Here is a 20931-nt window from a genome sequence, read left to right as displayed (position 1 = left end):
AGTCATGGAAATCTTGAAAAGCAACAGTCAATGCAAACATGTGTCGCTGTCCCTCTATGATTTAAACTGTACGTGACAATTTGACAGTGCAGAGGCAGCAAGTCTTATTGTCTATATAGTCGGCCTACCCAGAACAGATATGTGTTTTGCTAATAAAACAAAGTGTTGCGTGCCCGCATTATTGTCTGGGCACAGCCTACCGTACCCGGGTACTGTGATGTCCAGTTGCCAGAAATACAGACTTTACGCTCCTCTCACGGTAAACAGTATAGACAGCACCATAAGAATGTTGGTCTGTGCCACAGGATGCTACTCACTGGCGTTACGGTGTTCATCATCAAAGTACAACACGACTCCCCTCACAATTGAACGAAGTGTTTCCACAGTGGCTCCTTGCTGTAACACACACCTTTAGCTTTTCCTTCTGTTCGTAGACAGCATCTCCAAGTCCACACCCGAAGAGCAATTTGATATTGCTATAGTGACCAAACAAAGGCAGATCCAAAAAAACAGCAACCCCTTGTGTGCAGTCTGCAACAATGCATGCAATGAACGGCAAGCATGTTGCATTGACAGTGGCTAAAGCTGAGCAATACACCTTCACGCTATCAATTCATATCCATGTATCACTTCATGGAGGAAGTACTCAAAGTAGTGAGTTTTTGGCTTCTACTTACAGATTGTTGACAAATCTTACAGATTCCATGACTTGGGTGATCCTTTGCGATGTCCAAAAATTCACAGGCTAGGCAAGGCTTACAGTCCATGCGACCTGCATAGCCAACACGACTTCTGCTCAGAGTCAAAGTTGTGGCCCAGGATTCAGTTGTTGACGTGCTTCCAATACTTTGTCTCTGGCCAGGAAGACGCAACGTAACCTCGTCGTCAGTAGCATCCTCCTCCACCTCCTCTGCTGACCTCATCGACTGGCTGACTTTGGTTTGACAGTAAGTGTGGTCTCCAACCTCATCAATCACCCTGTGTGTTTTCATTCCCCTTGTCCTGAGTCCTCCGAGACAACCTCTTCCTGCCCTGACCGAATAGTAAAGTTGTCGTTCCAATCAGGTATCTGTGCTCCTCATCATGTTCCCCATTGTCTCCACCAGGAGGATTTACTTTTTGGAAATGAGGGTGTAGATTAGGCTCAGCACCTTCTTCATCGGGGCCTGGATCCCACTCACAAAGCTTCTGGCCATCTGCGCAGATCATTTCCCCTACCTCAACACGTCAGATTATCTGCTACACCCGCAAGCTTCAAACTGAATCTGAAAACTCATCTGTTCAGAAATTACTATAACCTTCAATGACACCACCACCGTACGTACCTGACGCTCAACCTACACCACTCCTACTGTCTCCTCCCAAAAAGCCTTTAGAATGTAATCCCGCAAGGGCAGGGCCCTCTTCCCTCTGTACCAGTCTGTCTATAGTTACTTGTATATGTATTCTGTATGTAACCCCCTTCTCATGTACAGCACCATGGAATCAATGGTGCTCTATAAATCAATAATAATAAAAATAATAATAACTACCTTGTTTGTACTCACTGCAGCTTTGGATCAGACCTCTGATTTCCAAGCTATAGTGTGACTGAACAGCTATGCAGACTCAACCATCTCTGTTACCCCATACTAAGCAGGGCTGGTGGAAACTTGAGAGCTGTTAGGAAGCAAGTGCGATTCGGTTGACACCACAGAGGAACGGAGTATTTGGGATCTTGAACTAGAGGTGGAGGAGAGGCCACTTTATGGAGCACTTGAGATCCATTGAAGCAGCTGCTGTTTTGGCCTCCTCTACATTTGTTAGCGATGGTCGTGTCCGTGAAAAAGGGGATCATATCAGATTATCCATGGGAAGAAGTACACCTTTTCTTTTGGATGGTATTTGATGTTACAAAAGGGTGCCGCCTTAAACGCAAGCAGCCTGCTGCGGTTTCAGTTGCGCCCAGGCGTCAGCTGCCATTTAGGGCTGTGCCTCGGGTTGTCCAGCTGGCTGCTTTCTCCTCCACGTCTAAGTGTGGAGAGGCGGCTAGTGCGCATGCGTGTGCCGATTTACCCCAGTCGCAGCCTAACTCCAGTGCTTCGCCTAGTGAGTATGCTCAGCCTGATTGTGCCATTCCTGAGGCTAAGTCTTCATTTCGGGCTACAGCGCATGCTCCCACACTTAGTGCGAAAAGCCTCTTTGCACAGGTACTTGCACTGCGTGCCGGATCTAAGTCCTGTGTTGTGCCTAGACACCATGCTAAAGCTGATAGTCTTTTTTCGGAGACTGTATTTCATGCTACTGAGCATGCTCAGGCACTTACTGCATCAGAGACTAGGTCCAGTAATGAACTCTTTGGCCCTGCCCCTGATGTGGGGGTCCCATATAGACCACAGGGCATCAGGTGTCCTGACGATGTGGCCAGGCCACTCCCAAATGGCTTGCAGAGGCCCGCCCCTATGACTTGTCACCTCAATATTGATGGTCAGACGATGACTGGTGAGGTGTTTGGGTCGTGGCAGCCATGAGGTCATCATTGAAGTTGCGGTTCCAAATAGGACGCTAGTTATGCCACTCATGACGTGTCACTCTGCTTTTGTCTCCAGGAGGTGCATTGTGGTCCACCCTGGTTTGGGGCAGACCCAGGTTATAAAAGGGGCTGGAGCCAACAAGGAGGTGCGCAGTCTTCTATTATGCTCCAAAAGAGCACACCTCCATGTGTTGAACCCATTGCGGCTTTAGGCCAGAGGTAGGCAGGGATAGGGTGTCGATGCAGGCCGCCACCACAGTTGGTAACGCAGAACGGTTAAGACCAGCTCCTGTCCTACCAGTCCTGCTTGTGCAGCCCAGTGGCATTAACAGGCCTGCTGCTGCTGATGAGCCTGCTGTCCACAGGTGTGGCCCCTACGCACACGGTCAGTGTACTCAATGGCCCCTGTGGAGTTCCTGGGCTGGGTGGGCGTGTGGACCCTGTGACGCTAACAGGGCTCCCAGTCTCCAGATCCGAGTGGCGTCTAACTCGGTTCAGGCTACTATTAGTTTCATAGCCACACAGCTCTGTATCCTCCACCTAACCTTCCAGTTGCCAACCTCTCCTTTTCCATCTGGGAGCACGGTGGACACTAACTGCTGATGGGGATATATACCTTTCTCTTTCTTTTCTTATTAATTTTCATTATATAGCGGTAACATAGTATATACCACCTTATCCAAATCTGCCAGTCCCACCGTAACAGATGGTGTTTCTTCAGCAAATGTTACTGTTGTTTAACCACCAAACCCATGGACAAAAACTTTTTTCCCCTTTCCAACACACCTGTTCCCCTTTCCACCAGCATCTGTCCTTTTTCAACTTATTTTGCATATGACCAAAAGTGCAACTCTGCAGGGACACCGTACTCAACGCCATCTCAGCACAGCAGCCAGCCCTCGGTCCCTGAGATGTGGACAAGTAAAAGACCATTTCCTCCTATCCATGACAAAGCGTTGAGATTCACTCTGCGCAGCACTGGTGTTTAGTGGAAAAGCAGATCTAAGATTGCGTACCACCTTCTGCTGATACTCCTGTATACGTGCATCCCTTTCTATGGCAGGAATTATTTCGACAAATTTTGTCTTGTACCGGGGATCTAACAGTGTGGCAACCCAGTAGTCAGCATTACTTCGAATTTGTACAATCCGAGGGTCATGTTGTAGATAGTGCAGCAAGAAGGCGCTCATGTGTCTTGTGCATCCAGGAGGACCAAGTCCTTGGTGTGTTGGTGGCAGAGAGGTGAGAATCGTGCCTCCTTCCTCTGCCCTCTCCCCCCAACCTCGCACAACCGAAATGTGAGCAAGCTCTCACTCATCTGCTGAGTCTTCCATGCCCATCGCCAGTTCGTCCTCCATTTCTTCATGGGCTCCTGCACCTTCCTCAACACTTTTTGCTGATACTATGCGCTCTTGTTAATCCCTCTCCCCCACCATGACTGCCGCCTAGGTGCCGCTGACCATCTGGACCTCGTAGATCTTGTTATCCCTTCCGCATATGACTCCTCCTGTACTTCCTTCCCTTCCTCTTGTCCCAACACCTGACTCCGAATAATGCTTACAGTGTGCTCCATCATGTAGATGACCAGAATTGTCACGCTGAGAATGGCATTGCCAGTGCTAAACATCTTCGTCGACATTTGTAAACTGTGTAGAAGGGTGCATAGGTCCTTGATCTGACACCACTCCAGCAGCGTGATCTGCATCACCTCTGGATCAAGTTAGCCGAGGCTATATGTCATAACGTATTGCAGCAGGGTTCGGCGGTGCTACCACAAACACTGCAACATGTGCAGATTCAAATTCCTGCGTGTCGGCACATCACATTTCAGGCGTTTAACCACCAGACCTAAAGACTTCTGTAGCGACGAAAGTTGTTGAGCTGCTGTGTGTGAACGATGGAAGTGAGCACATAGCGAGCGTGCCCGCTGCACAAGGCCATGTAGGCCGGGATGGTGTTTTAAAAATTGCTGGAGAATTAGATTCAACACGTGAGCCATACAAGGCACGTGTGTCACATTGCCCTGATGATGGCCCGCAGACAGGTTTGCATCATTGCCGCACACGGCTGTTAAGTCACCAACGGAGTCCGCTCCGTCAATTTGTACTCCGGTCGCCAGGTGACAACGTGTTCCTTTCATGCATAGTGCTGATGATGGGAAAGGTGTCGATGCCAGCGGCGCAGATGGGCGCAGGGTATGCTCACCCACTGGGCTGCATTACCTTGACAGATGCAGAATCTCTGGCTGAATGTAGGTGGTGGGTATCTCACAGATGAAGTACCATCATTCAGCTACATTCAATGGGAAGACACCACACCCTTTTTTATGCCCATCCTGTCTGCAGACCACTGCCAGACATAGCTATGAACCTCTGGTTACTTTTACCCCCAGTTCAGTTTTATGATTTTGTGTGCTTGTTACCTGACTACTTTTCCTGCTTGCTGTTTATGTACCTTGTTGGCCGATCCGCATTTCACCTCTGCTTATTTTCTGATTAAGTCCTGGCCGTCCCATTTCGTTCCTGTTCCTCAATTAATGTTTTGACCCTGCCTGACTACTATTCTCTGGAACTGCAGCCTTCCACAGGTATTGATCACCTTGGGCCCTGTGTAATTCCTAATCCCTGTATAGGGGTTAAAGGGTTTCAGGGTTCTGGGGGTCCTGCTTGGTGAGTGGCTACCCTCTAGCCTATCCTTTACAGCCCATCTGAGTGTGTGGATCAAGGAAGGCGTTACACCGTGCTCTCTGCAGAAGGCCAGGATAGTGCTTTAAAAATTGCTGGACAACCAGGTTCAACACGTGAGCCACACAAGGCACGCGTGTCACATTGTCACGGCGAAGGGCCGCACCCATGTTTGCATCATTGTCGTACCCGGCCTTCCCTGGCTGCTGGTTGAGTGGAGACAACCATTAATGAAACTCGGTCTCCAGAGCTAACCGTCCACAACTTCTCAGCGGTGTGACTCACATTTCCCATACATTTCAAAGTAAACCTTTGACCGCCTGATGGCATTGAGCTCTGCTGCCAGCATAGTAAGGAGGTGTGTGGTGTTCCTTGTGCGCAGTTACAAGGTAGGGTGGCCTGACCACACAGGGTTTGGGCCAAGGTGGAGGACCCACACGAGGTTGAGGAGGCAGAAGCAGTTTATTAACTTCTAGATACAGAGGAAGGATTGACACAACTCGTGGGGACGGCAAGACTTGTACAGTAGACCCTTCTCCATCTCTCCCAATAGTAACCCATTGCCCAGTCAGTGACATGTAACGCCCCTGTCCATGCTTACTGGGCCAAGTATCTGTGGTGAAATGCACCCTGTCACACAGAGCTTCTCAAAGAAGCAGTGATGTTTGGTGCGACATGCTGGTGTAGCGCGTGCACGCCTTTGTTGGAGAAGGAGTGGTGCCTGGGCATCGGCTCTTGGGGCACTGTGATGGGCATAAGGTCTCGAAAATTTTCGGTTAAAAAGGTTGGAAAGGCAGCATTTTGGTAGCCAACAGTTTGCAGATGCTGAAAGTCAACCTCTAAGCCATGTCATGCGCTTCTAAAAGCATGTAAAACACAGCAAGGGGACTCCAACCACAGTCTCCCTCGTTTCCACTAATTGGGCCACACACGCCCCACTTGACTGGCATCAGTTGATCCCCCTTTTCAAGATGAAAAGATGCTTTGCATGAAGCAATCTCAAAAATACGCGTGCCTTTCGCCTCCCCTGGCTGACCCATGGGAAGAAAAGTCCTCTGAGAGCCATCACTTGTTCATCTTGGTTCTTTTTTCAAAAGCGAGGGGACTCCAACCACAGTCTCCCTCGTTTCCACTATTTTGTGCCACACACACCCCACTTGACTGGCATCAGTTGACCCCCATTTTCAAGATGAAAAAGATGCTTTGCATGAAGCACTCTCAAAAATACGAGTGCCTTTCGCCTCCCCTGGCTGACCCAGGGGAAGAAAAGTCCTCTGAGAGCCATGACTTGTTCATCTTGGTGAACGTTAGTCTGTCCACATTGTCAGTGGACAGACGCATGTGCTTATCTGTCAGCACACCCCCAGCAGCACTGAGGACACATTCTGAGAGAACGCTGGCTGCGGGACACGACAAGATCCCCAAGGCGTACGTGGTGAGCTCAGGCAATTTATCCAGATTGGAAGCCTAAAATGAGCAGGGCTCAAGTTGCACAGTAATGGCATCGATGTTCCCTTGCATATACTCATATATCTGTGTCTCCTCCTCTTTTTCCTTGTCCAGCTCTTTTGTTTTCGCATGAGTATATGTCCTTGTCACTTTCCCATGTGTTTGTGTTGTGAGTTGTTTGTCACCTTTTGGACACCTTTGAGGGTGTTTTCTAGGTGTTTTTATGTGTTTGTGATTGCCTCCCATTGTTTCCTATGCGGTTCGAGTGGTTCTCCGAACCGGTTTGCCGAACCGAACACGAACCAGACCTCGGTTCGGCGAACCGAGCTCGAGCCGAACCGCGACCGGTTCGCTCATCTCTACTTGGGAGCCCCACAATAAATGGATGGCACAGAAGTCGGGCATGTACACTGCTAGTGTAGTGATAACTTGTTGTCACCGGACAACACCTTTAACACTTGTATCTACTGTATGTATCCTTTTTTCACTCAGTGCATAATTTTAGTTGGAATAACTCTATATTGTATTACTGATTTCCATGGTATACCAACCTTTAAATCTTTTTGAATATGTGTTATGCCTTCTTCAGTCTTTCTAGATATTTCTTCTTTTTCAGTGACAATGTTTTCATTTGCTTTTTTAAGGTTTGTATACATTTTGCTGTTAATTGAAAACACAAATTTTAAAGAATTTAAAATAAAAACAGATAATGCTTTGGTATAATAATTGAAAGACATTAAAGGGTCTCTGGCAGTACAGAATAACTGTTGAAATGTAAGTACTGGCGCTCGGTGCATCATGGCAGGACCTGCTTTTTATCTCTTCACTTCTGTGGCTCTATGAAGGCAGAGATGTCAAAGAAGAGGTGAGAGTGGAGATTGAAGTAAAACAAAGATGTGGAAAGGTCTATTTAAATGATTAGCCCAGCCATGAAAAATTTAACAGCTATTTTTCTCAGAATTTAACAATGCAAAAACAATTCTTTCTTCAATAAAATAGTTTTTATTGTGTAAAAGCAACTAAACATAAAAATGTATATAAATGCGGTATCGCTCTAATAGTACTGACCAGAAGAATGAAGCTGTCATTACTTTTACCACATGGAGAACGATATAAAAAAAAACCCCAAAAAAATAAAAAAACACAGAATTGCTGTTTCAAGTTCAGTCTACCTCCCAAATACCGGAATAAAAATTGATCCAAAAATATTATGTGCCCGAAAATGGTACAATGGTACAAATAAAAACATCAAGTCATCCTGCAAAAAAACAAGCCCTCACATGACATTGCTGGCAGAAATGTAGAAAAATTATAGCTCTCAAAATTTGGCGCCAATATAAATCTGGTATCGCTGTGATCGCACTAACCTGATGAATAAAGTAATCTAAGCACTTATACAGCACAGTGAATGGTATACAGAATAGAAATAAAACCAATTCTTGACCTGCTGTTAATTTATTTATTCTGCCTCCAAAAGACTGCAGTATGCCTCAGCTTACATTTATCCTGCTATCTATGTTGACCACTTACATATAAATCTCTGAAATACATGTTTGAGACAGAACCTCCAACTGAAGATTCCCTATAATGAGGCAGAGAGAGTCCTTTTGGACTCTTTCTGGCCTATGATCCGGCTGTGACAGTCTTCTTAAGCGTTCATAAAAGCGCGGTCACCCACAATTTTGTGCACTTCTGAAAAGGACACCGCTGAACAAAGGACAAACAGAAACCAAAGTAATGCTGCTGTCTCATTATAGTGAATGGAACCCTTGGGGTGTCATCTGAATAACATCATTCAGAGATTCAGATGGAAACCCTGATAGAAGTGCTCAGTGTGGAGCGCAAATGTGATCCAAAACGTTATGTAAAATGTTCTCAATAAAAGCTTCAACTCGATCCACAAAAAAAATAAAAAGTCCCTACTCAGGTCCCTCATCTGTCAATGGAAATATAGGGTTTTTCTTCATTACTGGTAATACAAAGGCACTGGAATAGTGCTATGGCTCCCCACCCAAAATAAATCCTTCTAATTCTGCACTCCCAAATCCAAATGCTCACCTCCCTTCTGAGCCCCACAGTGTGACTAGACCACATTTAGCATCCACATGTTTGGCATTACTGTAGTGAGGAGAGCCTGCTTAAAAAGTCATTCCCATCTACAGGATCCTATCCCAATATGTATTAAGTGTAATAATAATAATAATAATAATAATAATAATTTTAGCAAATACCTCCAGTTGTAGTATAGTTCTAATGATACGGTATAACCATGTCTCTTACCTCGTGAGCAGGGCATTGCAGCTTAGCTATTCATGGTTATGTCCACTCATATAGTGGCAGTTAGTTAGTTGCTCGTGGTTGTAACTATGAATATCCAAGCTGAAATGTCCTGCACATCAGGTAAGAGACATGGCTATATCAGGAGAACTATACTACATTTCTAATTGGAGATATTTGCTAATATTATTACACCTACTACATATTAGATTAGCATCTAAGAGATGGGAATAGCCCTTTAATCTTAAGGGGTTGTGATGTTACACACTGTTCACACTGTACAATCACTTTGCTGCGATGCGAGGTAGCAAAGGAAAACACAGTTCTAAACGGTTTATTAAACCATTCCTCCAAAGATATCACACACATGGATACCAGTACATTACACTCAGAGAGATTTCTGTGCCTCTATTCTGAGTCCAGCAGCTTCTTTTCTCTCACAGAAGTTGTTCTTCAGATACTTGGATTTCTGATCCGTATTCGCCGCTGCACTCCTACTTAGGTTTGGATAACTCTAGTATCCGAGTGGAGCGCCCACAGCCTCCACTCACTCACCTCCAGACGGTTGAAGCCAGCCCACACCACACTTCCCTCAGCTGGGTTCCTTCCAGAGGCTCCAACCTTTATGAGTTTCATAGCCTCTCGTCTCTCTCAGAGGCATCTCCTCATATAGTACTTCTCACACACACTGTCTCACACTCTGATCTGCCATGTGCCAAACAACCTAAGACACATGTCAGACACACACCCATAGGTGGGGGTATGTGGATGGTCAGTTCCACCCACCTCTCCAGCCACCCATGAACCTAGCCCTAAGAATACTATAGAAAACATACAGTATGTGGTATTACAAGTATCAGCACAAACTTCTAGGTTCACACCATTTCTGTGGTACATACCAGTCAATAACAATGTAGCCGATCGCCTTCTTACAGGGTGTATCTCTGGAAGCACAAGCTGGATACAATTTACTGGGCACTACAATGTACTGGGCACTACAATGGCAGATTTGCAATTTTCATTCAGCAATATCCATTGTTGTTTGTTTCTGAAAAACACCCATGGAGTCAAAATCATCACTACATCTGTTGACAAATTCCCAGAAGGTTGTAAGTTACAAAATGGGGTCACTTGGATGGATTCTGCTCTTCTGGCACTTAGGGGCTCTGTATATGGAACATGCAAAATATTCTAGGAAAATATGTGCTCCAAGAGTCAAATAGTGCTTCTTCCCTTGCACGTCTCACAATGTGGTTAAGCAGTATACAGCCACAAATGGGGTATGTCTTGGGAGTATGAGAGGAAACCAGAGTACCCGGAGGAAACCCATGCAAACACAGTACTCCAATCGGATCCGCAGGTCCAAGATTGGTAGCATGTAGCAAGACTCTCCCTGTGCAATGGACAGTCCTCCTTCATATACCCCTGGGCTCTCCATTCAGACCATTGGGGTCTTTACGATTGGTGGAAAAGACTGGGCTCTTATTGGCTAGATTTCAAGCCATATTCAAATATCCAGAGATAAGGGTGAGACAGGTAAGTTATATCACATCTAGCAATTCACTTAATAATACAATGGAAAGTTCGCATAATTGATTTATCTGTGTGTCTGGCCTTCGTTAGCCAAGGCAATTACATGAGTCAACTAGAGTCTTGTAAAAACAATGAGGGCTTATCCCCCGTCTATAAACAAACTATCTTCATGTCTGGCTGAATTTTAAGAAATTTAACCCGTGCTAAGCACTGACAGAGTCCAGGTTGTCACAAGAATGTTTAAAGATATTTTTATTACTTTCTGCAAAGTCAAAAGTTTGCATACACTAAGAGTACTATGCTTTTAAACAATATGGGACAGCCCACATGATGATGTCACGTCCTTGGAAGCTTCTTATAGGTTTATTGGCAACATCTAAGTTAATTAGAGACACACCTGTGGATGAATTTAATGCACATCTGAAACATACTGCATCTTTTTGTAGCATCATGGGAAAGTCAAAAGAAATCAGCCAAGATATCAGGAAGAGAAGTGTGGACTTGCACAAGTCTGGTTCAACCTTGGGTGCAATTTCCAGACATCTGAAGGTGCCTCATTCATCTGTACAAACAATTATATGTAAGTACAAACAAAATGAGAATCTCTAGTCATCATAACACTCAGGAAGGAGACGGTTTCTGTGTACCAGAGATGAACGTGCTTTTGTCTGACATGTGCATATCAACCCAAGAACAAAAGCAAAAGACCTTGTGAAGATGCTGGCGGAAGCTGGTAAGATTGTGTCATTATCCAGAGTGAAAGAAGTACTGTATCATGGGCTGAAAGGCTACTCTGCCAGGAAGAAGCCATTATTCCAAAAGAAACATAAAAAAGCCAGATTAATGATTGCAACTGCTCACAGGAACAAAGACAATTTTTGAAGACATGCCTCATGGTCTGACGAAACTAAAATTTAACTGTTTGGCCATAATGACCATTGTAATGTTTGGAGAAAAAAGGGAGAAGTTTTGAAGCCTAAGAACACCATCCCAACTGTGAAACATGGGGGTGGCAGCGTCATGTGGTGGGGTTGTTGCGGGTTGTGCCTATTGGCTCACCTGTGCCTCTCTTTAAGGGTAATAAATTGTCTGGCCAATATATTATGCTATCAGACACTATGCTTTGCACTTTACTTAAGTCCAATAATACCACCTGCTACTTTGTACTATTTTGTATTATTATACAGTTGCAACAGGTGTAAGCACTAGTCACTGTACTAGTCTTTATTAATTATATGCTATTAAGATTGTCAAATAACTATTGCTTTGCACAATATTACTTCCACCGTGTTTCTCCTCTCATTGCTGTCTTTTATGCTGGCATGTCCAGTTGTGTCAAGGATAAGCTTGCAGGTAGAGATTTGCCTCCATTACTTAACGATTTAATTTCTCTTGTTATTCATGTGTACTTACATTTTAAAGAGCTATCTACGGAAAAACACTCTAGATTCTCATGTCTTTCCTCCAAAATCATCTTCAAAATCTCCTCCCAGACTGTCCTCAACTGAACCTGTGCAAATCAGTTGGAAGAGATTGTCACCAGCCATAAGATGCCATTGACTTTCACAAGGATTTTGTTTATATTGTTGTAAATGGGATCATTCTTGCACAGACTGTTCCAAACTGAAGGCCAAACTGGGAAACTTCAGCCCCAAGGTGAGAGGGGGTATCCCCCTTGTGTTAACTCTATCCTCCACTAAAGAGAAATTATTCATGCTTAGGTCTCTTTCTTTCGTTTCCTGTGTGTTTACAAGATAAGCATTCGTTGATTCTGGAGGAGTATTTTATGGACTTTTCTTTGGCAAAAAAGTGAAAACTCCTGTTTTGCAGACGCATCTAAAGCTAATCTCCACAAATAGCTCTGCAATTTCACAAGGTCACAACAATTCCAGTCAGAGAAGGTAACTATTTAGATTGGTGCACTACACTTTAAGGAAATTTCTTTTTTAATTTTGCCATTCTCTGATGCACTAATGCTTTTGGACACAACTGGAGAATTAGACAGGAACCGCTCCTTCAAAAATCATACTTTAAAGGGAACCTGTCATCAGAAATTTAGCTATAAAGCTAAAAGTTCCCCCCTCTGCAGCTCCTGGGCTGCATTCTAGGAAGCTTCCTATAGTTTTTTTGGCACCTTTTATACCAAAATAAACACTTTGTAAACTGGTACCTTTTCGTATGCAAATTTCTAAAATCTTCCATGGGGGCGGGCTGCCTAGGGTCCGTTGCTGTCCTCCTGCAGATTTACGCCGCCCCCGAACGCTGAATTTCAAAAGCTCAGGACGCCGCCCCTGGGTGCCCGTGGTCCCGCGCATGCGCTGTTCCACTGTAGCGGTGCCGTGCACTGCGTGCACGTGTGACCGCTAGTGACGCTTTGCGCGGGCACGAGGTTATGGGCGGCGCTGTGAGTGTCATCAGTAAGTGCCGCCCATAACCTCGTGACCGCACTTTCCCCTATGACTCCAGCGTTATGCGCAAGCGCTCGCTGGCCTGATGCCCGGACGTCCCCTCCTTCCCATCCTGCTCAGCAGCAGGAAATAGATGGGAAGGAGGGGACTTCCGGGCATCAGGCCAGCGAGCGCTTGCGCATAACGCTGGAGTCATAGGGGAAAGTGCGGTCACGAGGTTATGGGCGGCACTTACTGATGACACTCACAGCCAGGGCCGGCGTCAGCACCCGGCAAACCCGGGCAAATGCCGGGGCCCTGGAGAGCCGGGGGGGCCCACTCGGCCTCGTCAGTTCTCCTGTCCCTTGGCCGGGGCCCACTCGCCTTTACAGTTCTGCGGTCCCCGGCCGAGTTCCGGGGACCGCAGTCCTCGGCAGCAATCTGCGGCGCCGTCACTTTAAGGCGCGCAGACATCCTCGTTTGAATTTCATCTGTGGGCGGAGCTACCGCCTTCTCAGTCCCACAGATGAAGGAGGCGAGCTTCTGTCCGGCGCTGTGTGGGCCCCCTCTCCACCGTGACCTAATCGGGTAAGTGCCCTCCCCGCCTCCCCATTATAGGCCCCGGTGAGCTGCTTCTACCCCCTGGATGTATGCCCTGGCCCCTGCCAATGCCCCCACCCGCCGATTCCGCGGGTGTGGGCCCCGCCGAGCCGCGGGTGTGGGCCCCGCCGAGCCGCGGGTGTGGGCCCTGCCGAGCCGCGGGTGTGGGCCCTGCCGAGCCACGGGTGCTGCCAGTGCCGCTGGTGCTGTCCCCGCCAAGCCGCGGGTGTGGGCCCCACAGAGCAGCAGAGTTGTGTGCATTTGTCTGAATGTAGCAGAGTTGTATGTGTTTGTCTGAATGTAGCAGAGTTGTATGTGTTTGTCTGTATGTAGCAGAGTTGTATGTGTTTGTCTGTATGTAGCAGAGTTGTATGTGTTTGTCTGCATGTAGCAGAGTTGTATGTGTTTGTCTGTATGTAGCAGAGTTGTATGTGTTTGTATGTAGCAGAGTTGTATGTGTTTGTATGTAGCAGAGTTGTATGTGTTTGTCTGTATGTAGCAGAGTTGTATGTGTTTGTCTGTATGTAGCAGAGTTGTATGTGTTTGTCTGCATGTAGCAGAGTTGTATGTGTTTGTCTGTATGTAGCAGAGTTGTATGTGTTTGTCTGTATGTAGCAGAGTTGTATGTGTTTGTCTGCATGTAGCAGAGTTGTATGTGTTTGTCTGTATGTAGCAGAGTTGTATGTGTTTGTATGTAGCAGAGTTGTATGTGTTTGTATGTAGCAGAGTTGTATGTGTTTGTCTGTATGTAGCAGAGTTGTATGTGTTTGTCTGTATGTAGCAGAGTTGTATGTGTTTGTCTGCATGTAGCAGAGTTGTATGTGTTTGTCTGTATGTAGCAGAGTTGTATGTGTTTGTCTGTATGTAGCAGAGTTGTATGTGTTTGTCTGCATGTAGCAGAGTTGTATGTGTTTGTCTGTATGTAGCAGAGTTGTATGTGTTTGTATGTAGCAGAGTTGTATGTGTTTGTATGTAGCAGAGTTGTATGTGTTTGTCTGTATGTAGCAGAGTTGTGTTTGTCTGTATGTAGCAGAGTTGTATGTGTTTGTCTGCATGTAGCAGAGTTGTATGTGTTTGTCTGTATGTAGCAGAGTTGTATGTGTTTGTATGTAGCAGAGTTGTATGTGTTTGTATGTAGCAGAGTTGTATGTGTTTGTCTGTATGTAGCAGAGTTGTATGTGTTTGTCTGTATGTAGCAGAGTTGTATGTGTTTGTCTGTATGTAGCAGAGTTGTATGTGTTTGTATGTAGCAGAGTTGTATGTGTTTGTCTGTATGTAGCAGAGTTGTATGTGTTTGTCTGTATGTAGCAGAGTTGTATGTGTTTGTCTGTATGTAGCAGAGTTGTATGTGTTTGTATGTAGCAGAGTTGTATGTGTTTGTCTGTATGTAGCAGAGTTGTGTGTGTTTGTCTGTATGTAGCAGAGTTGTATGTGTTTGTCTGTATGTAGCAGAGTTGTATGTGTTTGTCTGTATGTAGCAGAGTTGTATGTGTTTGTCTGTATGTAGCAGAGTTGTGTGTGTTTGTCTGTATGTAGCAGAGTTGTATGTGTTTGTCTGTATGTAGCAGAGTTGTATGTGTTTGTCTGTATGTAGCAGAGTTGTATGTGTTTGTATGTAGCAGAGTTGTATGTGTTTGTCTGTATGTAGCAGAGTTGTGTGTGTTTGTCTGTATGTAGCAGAGTTGTATGTGTTTGTCTGTATGTAGCAGAGTTGTATGTGTTTGTATGTAGCAGAGTTGTATGTGTTTGTCTGTATGTAGCAGAGTTGTATGTGTTTGTATGTAGCAGAGTTGTATGTGTTTGTCTGTATGTAGCAGAGTTGTATGTGTTTCTATGTAGCAGAGTTGTATGTGTTTGTCTGTATGTAGCAGAGTTGTATGTGTTTGTCTGTATGTAGCAGAGTTGTGTTTGTCTGAATGTAGCAGAGTTGTGTGCATTTGTCTGAATGTAGCAGAGTTGTGTGTGTTTGTATGTAGCAGAGTTGTATGTGTTTGTCTGTATGTAGCAGAGTTGTATGTGTTTGTCTGTATGTAGCAGAGTTGTATGTGTTTGTCTGTATGTAGCAGAGTTGTATGTGTTTGTCTGTATGTAGCAGAGTTGTATGTGTTTGTCTGTATGTAGCAGAGTTGTATGTGTTTGTCTGTATGTAGCAGAGTTGTATGTGTTTGTCTGTATGTAGCAGAGTTGTATGTGTTTGTCTGTATGTAGCAGACTTGTATGTGTTTGTCTGTATGTAGCAGACTTGTATGTGTTTGTCTGTATGTAGCAGAGTTGTATGTGTTTGTCTGTATGTAGCAGAGTTGTATGTGTTTGTCTGTATGTAGCAGAGTTTGTGTGTGTGTTTGTCTGTATGTAGCAGAGCTGTATGTGTTTGTATGTAGCAGAGTTGTGTGTGTCTGTCTGTATGCAGCAGACTTGTGTGTGTGTGTGTGTGTCTGTAAGTGTATATGACTGTATATATTTGTCTGTTTATATGTATTTTTGTGAGTTTGTCTTTAAATATGTATATGTTCGTATCGGTGTCTGTGTGTGGATGGGGCCCACTGGGACTCTTCCGCCCGGGGCCCACAAAAACCTGGAGCCGGCCCTGCTCACAGCGCCGCCCATAACCTCGTGCCTGCGCAAAGCGTCACTAGTGGTCACACGTGCACGCAGTGCACGGCACCGCTACAGTGGAACAGCGCATGCGCGGGACCACGGGCACCCAGGGGCGGCGTCCTAAGCTTTTGAAATTCAGCGTTCGGGGGCGGCGTAAATCTGCAGGAGGACAGCAACGGACCCCAGGCAGCCCGCCCCCATGGAAGATTTTAGAAATTTGCATACGAAAAGGTACCAGTTTACAAAGTGTTTATTTTGGTATAAAAGGTGCCAAAAAAACTATAGGAAGCTTCCTAGAATGCAGCCCAGGAGCTGCAGAGGGGGGAACTTTTAGCTTTATAGCTAAATTTCTGATGACAGGTTCCCTTTAATTTAATGCTGTTACGCAAAAATTAAATAACAGAAAATTAGGTTTTTGGTTTAACAATCTGATTAGACAGTATGAAGTCCACTGCCACAGCACAGCAAACCTCCGAGTGGGTCCCTAACGTATATAATGCCTCATGCTTTTGGGATTTCCATGGCTATGGCTTCATGCTCTGATCAATGACTGCTCGACTAACCAAATTAGCTAGTGGGGTTCATCTTGTTTTCATAATTGCCTCAAAACAATACCTCAGCTACATTTTGTGAAACTCTGTTTAGCATTTACTGACTTCAATTTGCCTGCGCCCTATCAGGACTTCACAGACTTTTTCTCCAAGCAGAAAGCAGAGACACTACCCCTTCATCACCTGTAGGACTACAATATTCCCCTTCTTCCATGCATGGATGCACTCAGAGGGAGAGTTTATTCTCTCTCTCTCCCAGAGACTGAAGCAATGTCAGCTTACATTAAAGTGAACCTGGAGAAAGGATTTACGGTATATGAAAATTTTCATCCTCAGCCGAAGCAGGTTTCTTCTTTGTTAAAAAGGCTGTATCTCTGAAACGGTGAAAAGACTATCAGGGCTTGAATAAAATCACTCTAAAAGACCATTATCCCTTCATCTTTGAGTTTTTTGACAGGATTAACGGTGCTACTGTCTTCACTATGTTAGTAAAAGGTTCTCTTACAAATGTGGATCGCAGCGCTGCCATCTATGTATGGTAAATATATGTAAAAAACTCAGACTTTCCCCATTGAATATGGGAGTATGCATAGAATCTCTACATTTATCAACTGTTCCACGACTCGTGTTATTTATAAAGCCACCTGTATAATGTGTAATAAAGATTACATAGGTTGTACATCTAGACCACTAAGAAAGAGGATCTCAGAACATATTAACTCAACATCAATACTGGCAGTACATGATCTAAGTGGTAACAAGAAAAAACAGTCTACTTGGGGCTTACAAAACATTTCCAGGAGCAGCATAACGGCGATTTCTCTTCTCTAAGAATCACAGGTATTGAGCATGTGAGCAAACTTTCAAGAGGTGGGGACTGGTTCCTGGCTTTGCTACATGCTGAAGCGAAATGGATTCTGCGACTTGATTCAAGACAGCCAAAAGGTTTAAATTATCACTCGGACTTAAGTTATATAATGTGACATTTATCATACGCATTTTTTCCAGGGAGTTTTTTGATTTGTATGCATATTCACAATGCAGTTTTTCGTTCCAATATATATTCTAAACTCTTCACACATTCCCCTCCCCCTCTTCCCTAGTAAACATGATACATTTTTCATAGACATATTTCTTGAATTTATCTTAAAATTATGTTTGATCATTCTACACACATAAAAATTACATTATTCTTATTGTTTTTTTTCTGATTTATAAGATTTTTTTCCTCACAGACAAAGATTCTCTTTGACGCACATGTATATATGTACATGTGTATTTATATACTGTATATATATATATATATATATATATATATATATATATATATATATATATATATATATATATATATATACACACACACACATATATATACACACACATATATATATATATACATACACATATATATATGTATATATATATATATTGTGAGACTGTGACCGGGGTTATCTATGACGGCCGGTATGTCTCGCCCCGGTTGTGCTCACTCCATGATAGGAAGTAAATCCACTACAGGGTTAATGCTGTTTCCCTACAGGCTTAAGGAAGGGTTAAATGGAAACAGGAAGGAGGGCAGGTGTGCCGGGTGTGAGGGAGTGATCACATCTCCCTGAGTTCTCTGCCGGAAAGGCACATATGTACTATTGTGGACTTTTTCTTTGGAATAAACCGTGTGCTGTGAACCTTGGTGCCTGGATCCCGTGTCTTCTGCAGCGCAGCCGACGACGCTACCTCACATATGGTGGAGAATCGGCGGGCATGACAGCCGGTGAGGTGTAGCATCCATCCCTGGTGACCCAGCTGCGCATGTCCTGGATTTGAGCGGCTATACTACAGCCCAAACCCGGCGACGCCATGGAGGACATAATAAAGCATTTGGCTCAGGCTAATGCACGTCAGCAGCAAGCCTTGCAATTGCAGGAAAAAAGGCACCTAGAACAGATGGTTCTCCTGGCCAAGTCGATCCGTGCCGGACCGGCAGCAACAACCCCGGGACCGGGTGACGACGGCAGCGTCCGGAAAGCGGTGAGACAAGCGTTGCAAAAGATGACCCCGGGTGATGATGTGGAAGCGTTCCTGGCGGTGTTTGAACGGGTGGCCGAACGGGAAAAGCTGCCGACCCCGCAGTGGGCTGAGGTATTGTCACCCTATCTGACGAGGGGACCCCATTCATGTCTAAAGTGACCAAAGAGCTATGCCGGCTACTCCAGATCAAGCAGTTGCGTACGTCTGTGTATCATCCTCAGACGGATGGTTTAGTGGAACGATTCAATAAAACCCTGAAAACCATGCTCAAAAGGGTGATTTCCAAAGACGGGAAAGACTGGGATATGATGCTTCCCTATTTGATGTTTGCCATACGAGAGGTGCCACAGGCATCCACGGGGTTTTCGCCTTTTGAATTGTTATACGGGCGACATCCCCGGGGATTGTTGGACCTGGCAAAAGAAACCTGGGAGCAGGAGCCCACCCCCCATAAAAGTGTGATTGAACACATTTTGGGTATGCAGAACCGCATAAGTGCGGTCATGCCAATTGTGAAGGAGCATTTACAGGAGGCTCAGGCCGCGCAAAGCGGCCGCTACAATAGACAAGCCACCGTGCGGACCTTTAATCCCGGGGATCGGGTGTTGGTATTGATTCCCACGGCGGAGAGTAAATTCCTGGCTCAGTGGCAAGGCCCCTACGAGATAAAGGAAAGAGTCGGGGTGGTTAACTATAAAGTATTGCAGCCCGGTAGGCGGAAACCTGAACAAATATACCATGTCAACCTATTAAAACCTTGGCAGGAACGGGAAAGCCTGATGGCTGTTTTTTCCCCACCTCCCTCCTCTTCGGGTCGTTCACATCCGGCTCCAGCGACCTCCGGAGAGGACGAACCGGAAGTAAGGATTGGAGGAGCCCTCACCAAGACACAGAGGCGAGAGGCCAGACGGTTGGTTCAGCAGAACCCCGATGTCTTCTCCGAGCTGCCCGGTAGGACCAGTCTGATACGACATGATATTGTCACCGAGCCCCACCTGAAGGTACGCCTGAAGTCATACCGAGTACCGGAGGCTCGACGACAAGCCATATCGGAGGAAGTAAAGACAATGTTACGCCTGGGGGTCATCGAAAAATCCCGGAGTGAATGGGCTAGTCCGATTGTCCTAATACCAAAACCCGATGGCTCCTTAAGGTTCTGCAATGACTTTAGGAGATTGAACGAAATATCTAAGTTCGATCTCTACCCCATGCCCCGGGTGGATGAGCTGATTGATAGGCTGGGACAGGCGCGATATTTTACCACGCTCGACCTGACCAAGGGGTACTGGCAGGTGCCACTAACGGAGTCCGCCAAGGAGAAAACCGCTTTTGTTACGCCGGAGGGTCTCTTCCACTATGTTGTCTTGCCTTTTGGGTTACATGGCGCTCCGGCCACGTTCCAGAGGTTGATGGACTTAGTGCTGGAACCCCACCAGGCGTATGCCTCAGCGTACCTTGATGACATCATTATTTACAGCTCCGATTGGCAGACCCACTTGGAACAGGTACAAGCGGTGGTGGACGCGCTTCGAACAGCCGGATTGACAGCCAATCCCAAGAAATGTGCGTTGGGACTCACGGAAGCCCGCTACTTGGGCTACGTAATAGGCCAAGGAGTGATTAAGCCCCAAGTTAACAAGGTTGAGGCGATCCAGAAGTGGCCTAGACCCCTGACCACGAAGCAGGTTAGGGCCTTCCTGGGTATCGTGGGGTACTACAGGAGGTTTGTAAAAGATTTTGCGGGACTATCAGCCCCCTTGACGGACCTTCTCAAAGGCAAGAAGTCCGTCATGGTGCGCTGGACTCCGCAGGCCGAGGACTCCTTCCAGGCCCTGAAGGGGGTCCTGTGCGGACAGCCCGTTCTTGTAAACCCTGATTTCCGGAAGGAGTTCATAGTACAGACTGACGCCTCGGAGGTCGGCCTGGGGGCAGTGCTGTCTCAGGTGGTTCAGGGGGAGGAACACCCCGTCACCTTCTTAAGTAGGAAGCTCACCCCTCCCGAGCGGAATTATAGCGTAGTGGAGAAGGAGTGCCTGGCGATTAAGTGGGCCTTGGAGTCCCTACGCTATTACCTGCTGGGACGGCAGTTTCGCTTGGTGACGGATCACTCTCCACTGGTCTGGATGAGGTCCGCCAAGGAACGGAATGCCCGGGTTACCCGGTGGTTCCTTTCTCTGCAGAACTTCCGGTTTACGGTTGAACACCGGGCCGGTAGGTTGCAGGGCAACGCCGATGCCTTGTCCCGCGGCCCGTGTTTGATGGCAGGAGTTCAACCCCACTCGCTTGAACTGAGGGGGGGGGTATGTGAG

General features: G+C 46.0%; 1 protein-coding gene across 3 annotated transcripts in view; it reads right to left on the bottom strand.

The window, feature by feature from the left end:
* SYCP1 (synaptonemal complex protein 1) overlaps window positions 1-20931 on the bottom strand; it is an 811750-nt gene that overhangs the window by 326546 nt on the left and 464273 nt on the right. For all 3 annotated transcript variants that reach the window (XM_075335624.1, XM_075335625.1, XM_075335626.1), the window contains one exon: window positions 7197-7305. In XM_075335624.1, the coding sequence (XP_075191739.1) occupies window positions 7197-7305 (109 nt within the window). The remainder of the gene's footprint in view (window positions 1-7196; window positions 7306-20931) is intronic.

Source organism: Anomaloglossus baeobatrachus, chromosome 2 (assembly GCF_048569485.1).
Source record: "Anomaloglossus baeobatrachus isolate aAnoBae1 chromosome 2, aAnoBae1.hap1, whole genome shotgun sequence".
NCBI classification, from domain to species: Eukaryota; Metazoa; Chordata; class Amphibia; order Anura; family Aromobatidae; genus Anomaloglossus; species Anomaloglossus baeobatrachus.
The sequence above is the reverse complement of the archived record's forward strand: the minus strand, read 5'-3'. Positions and strand labels throughout refer to the sequence as shown.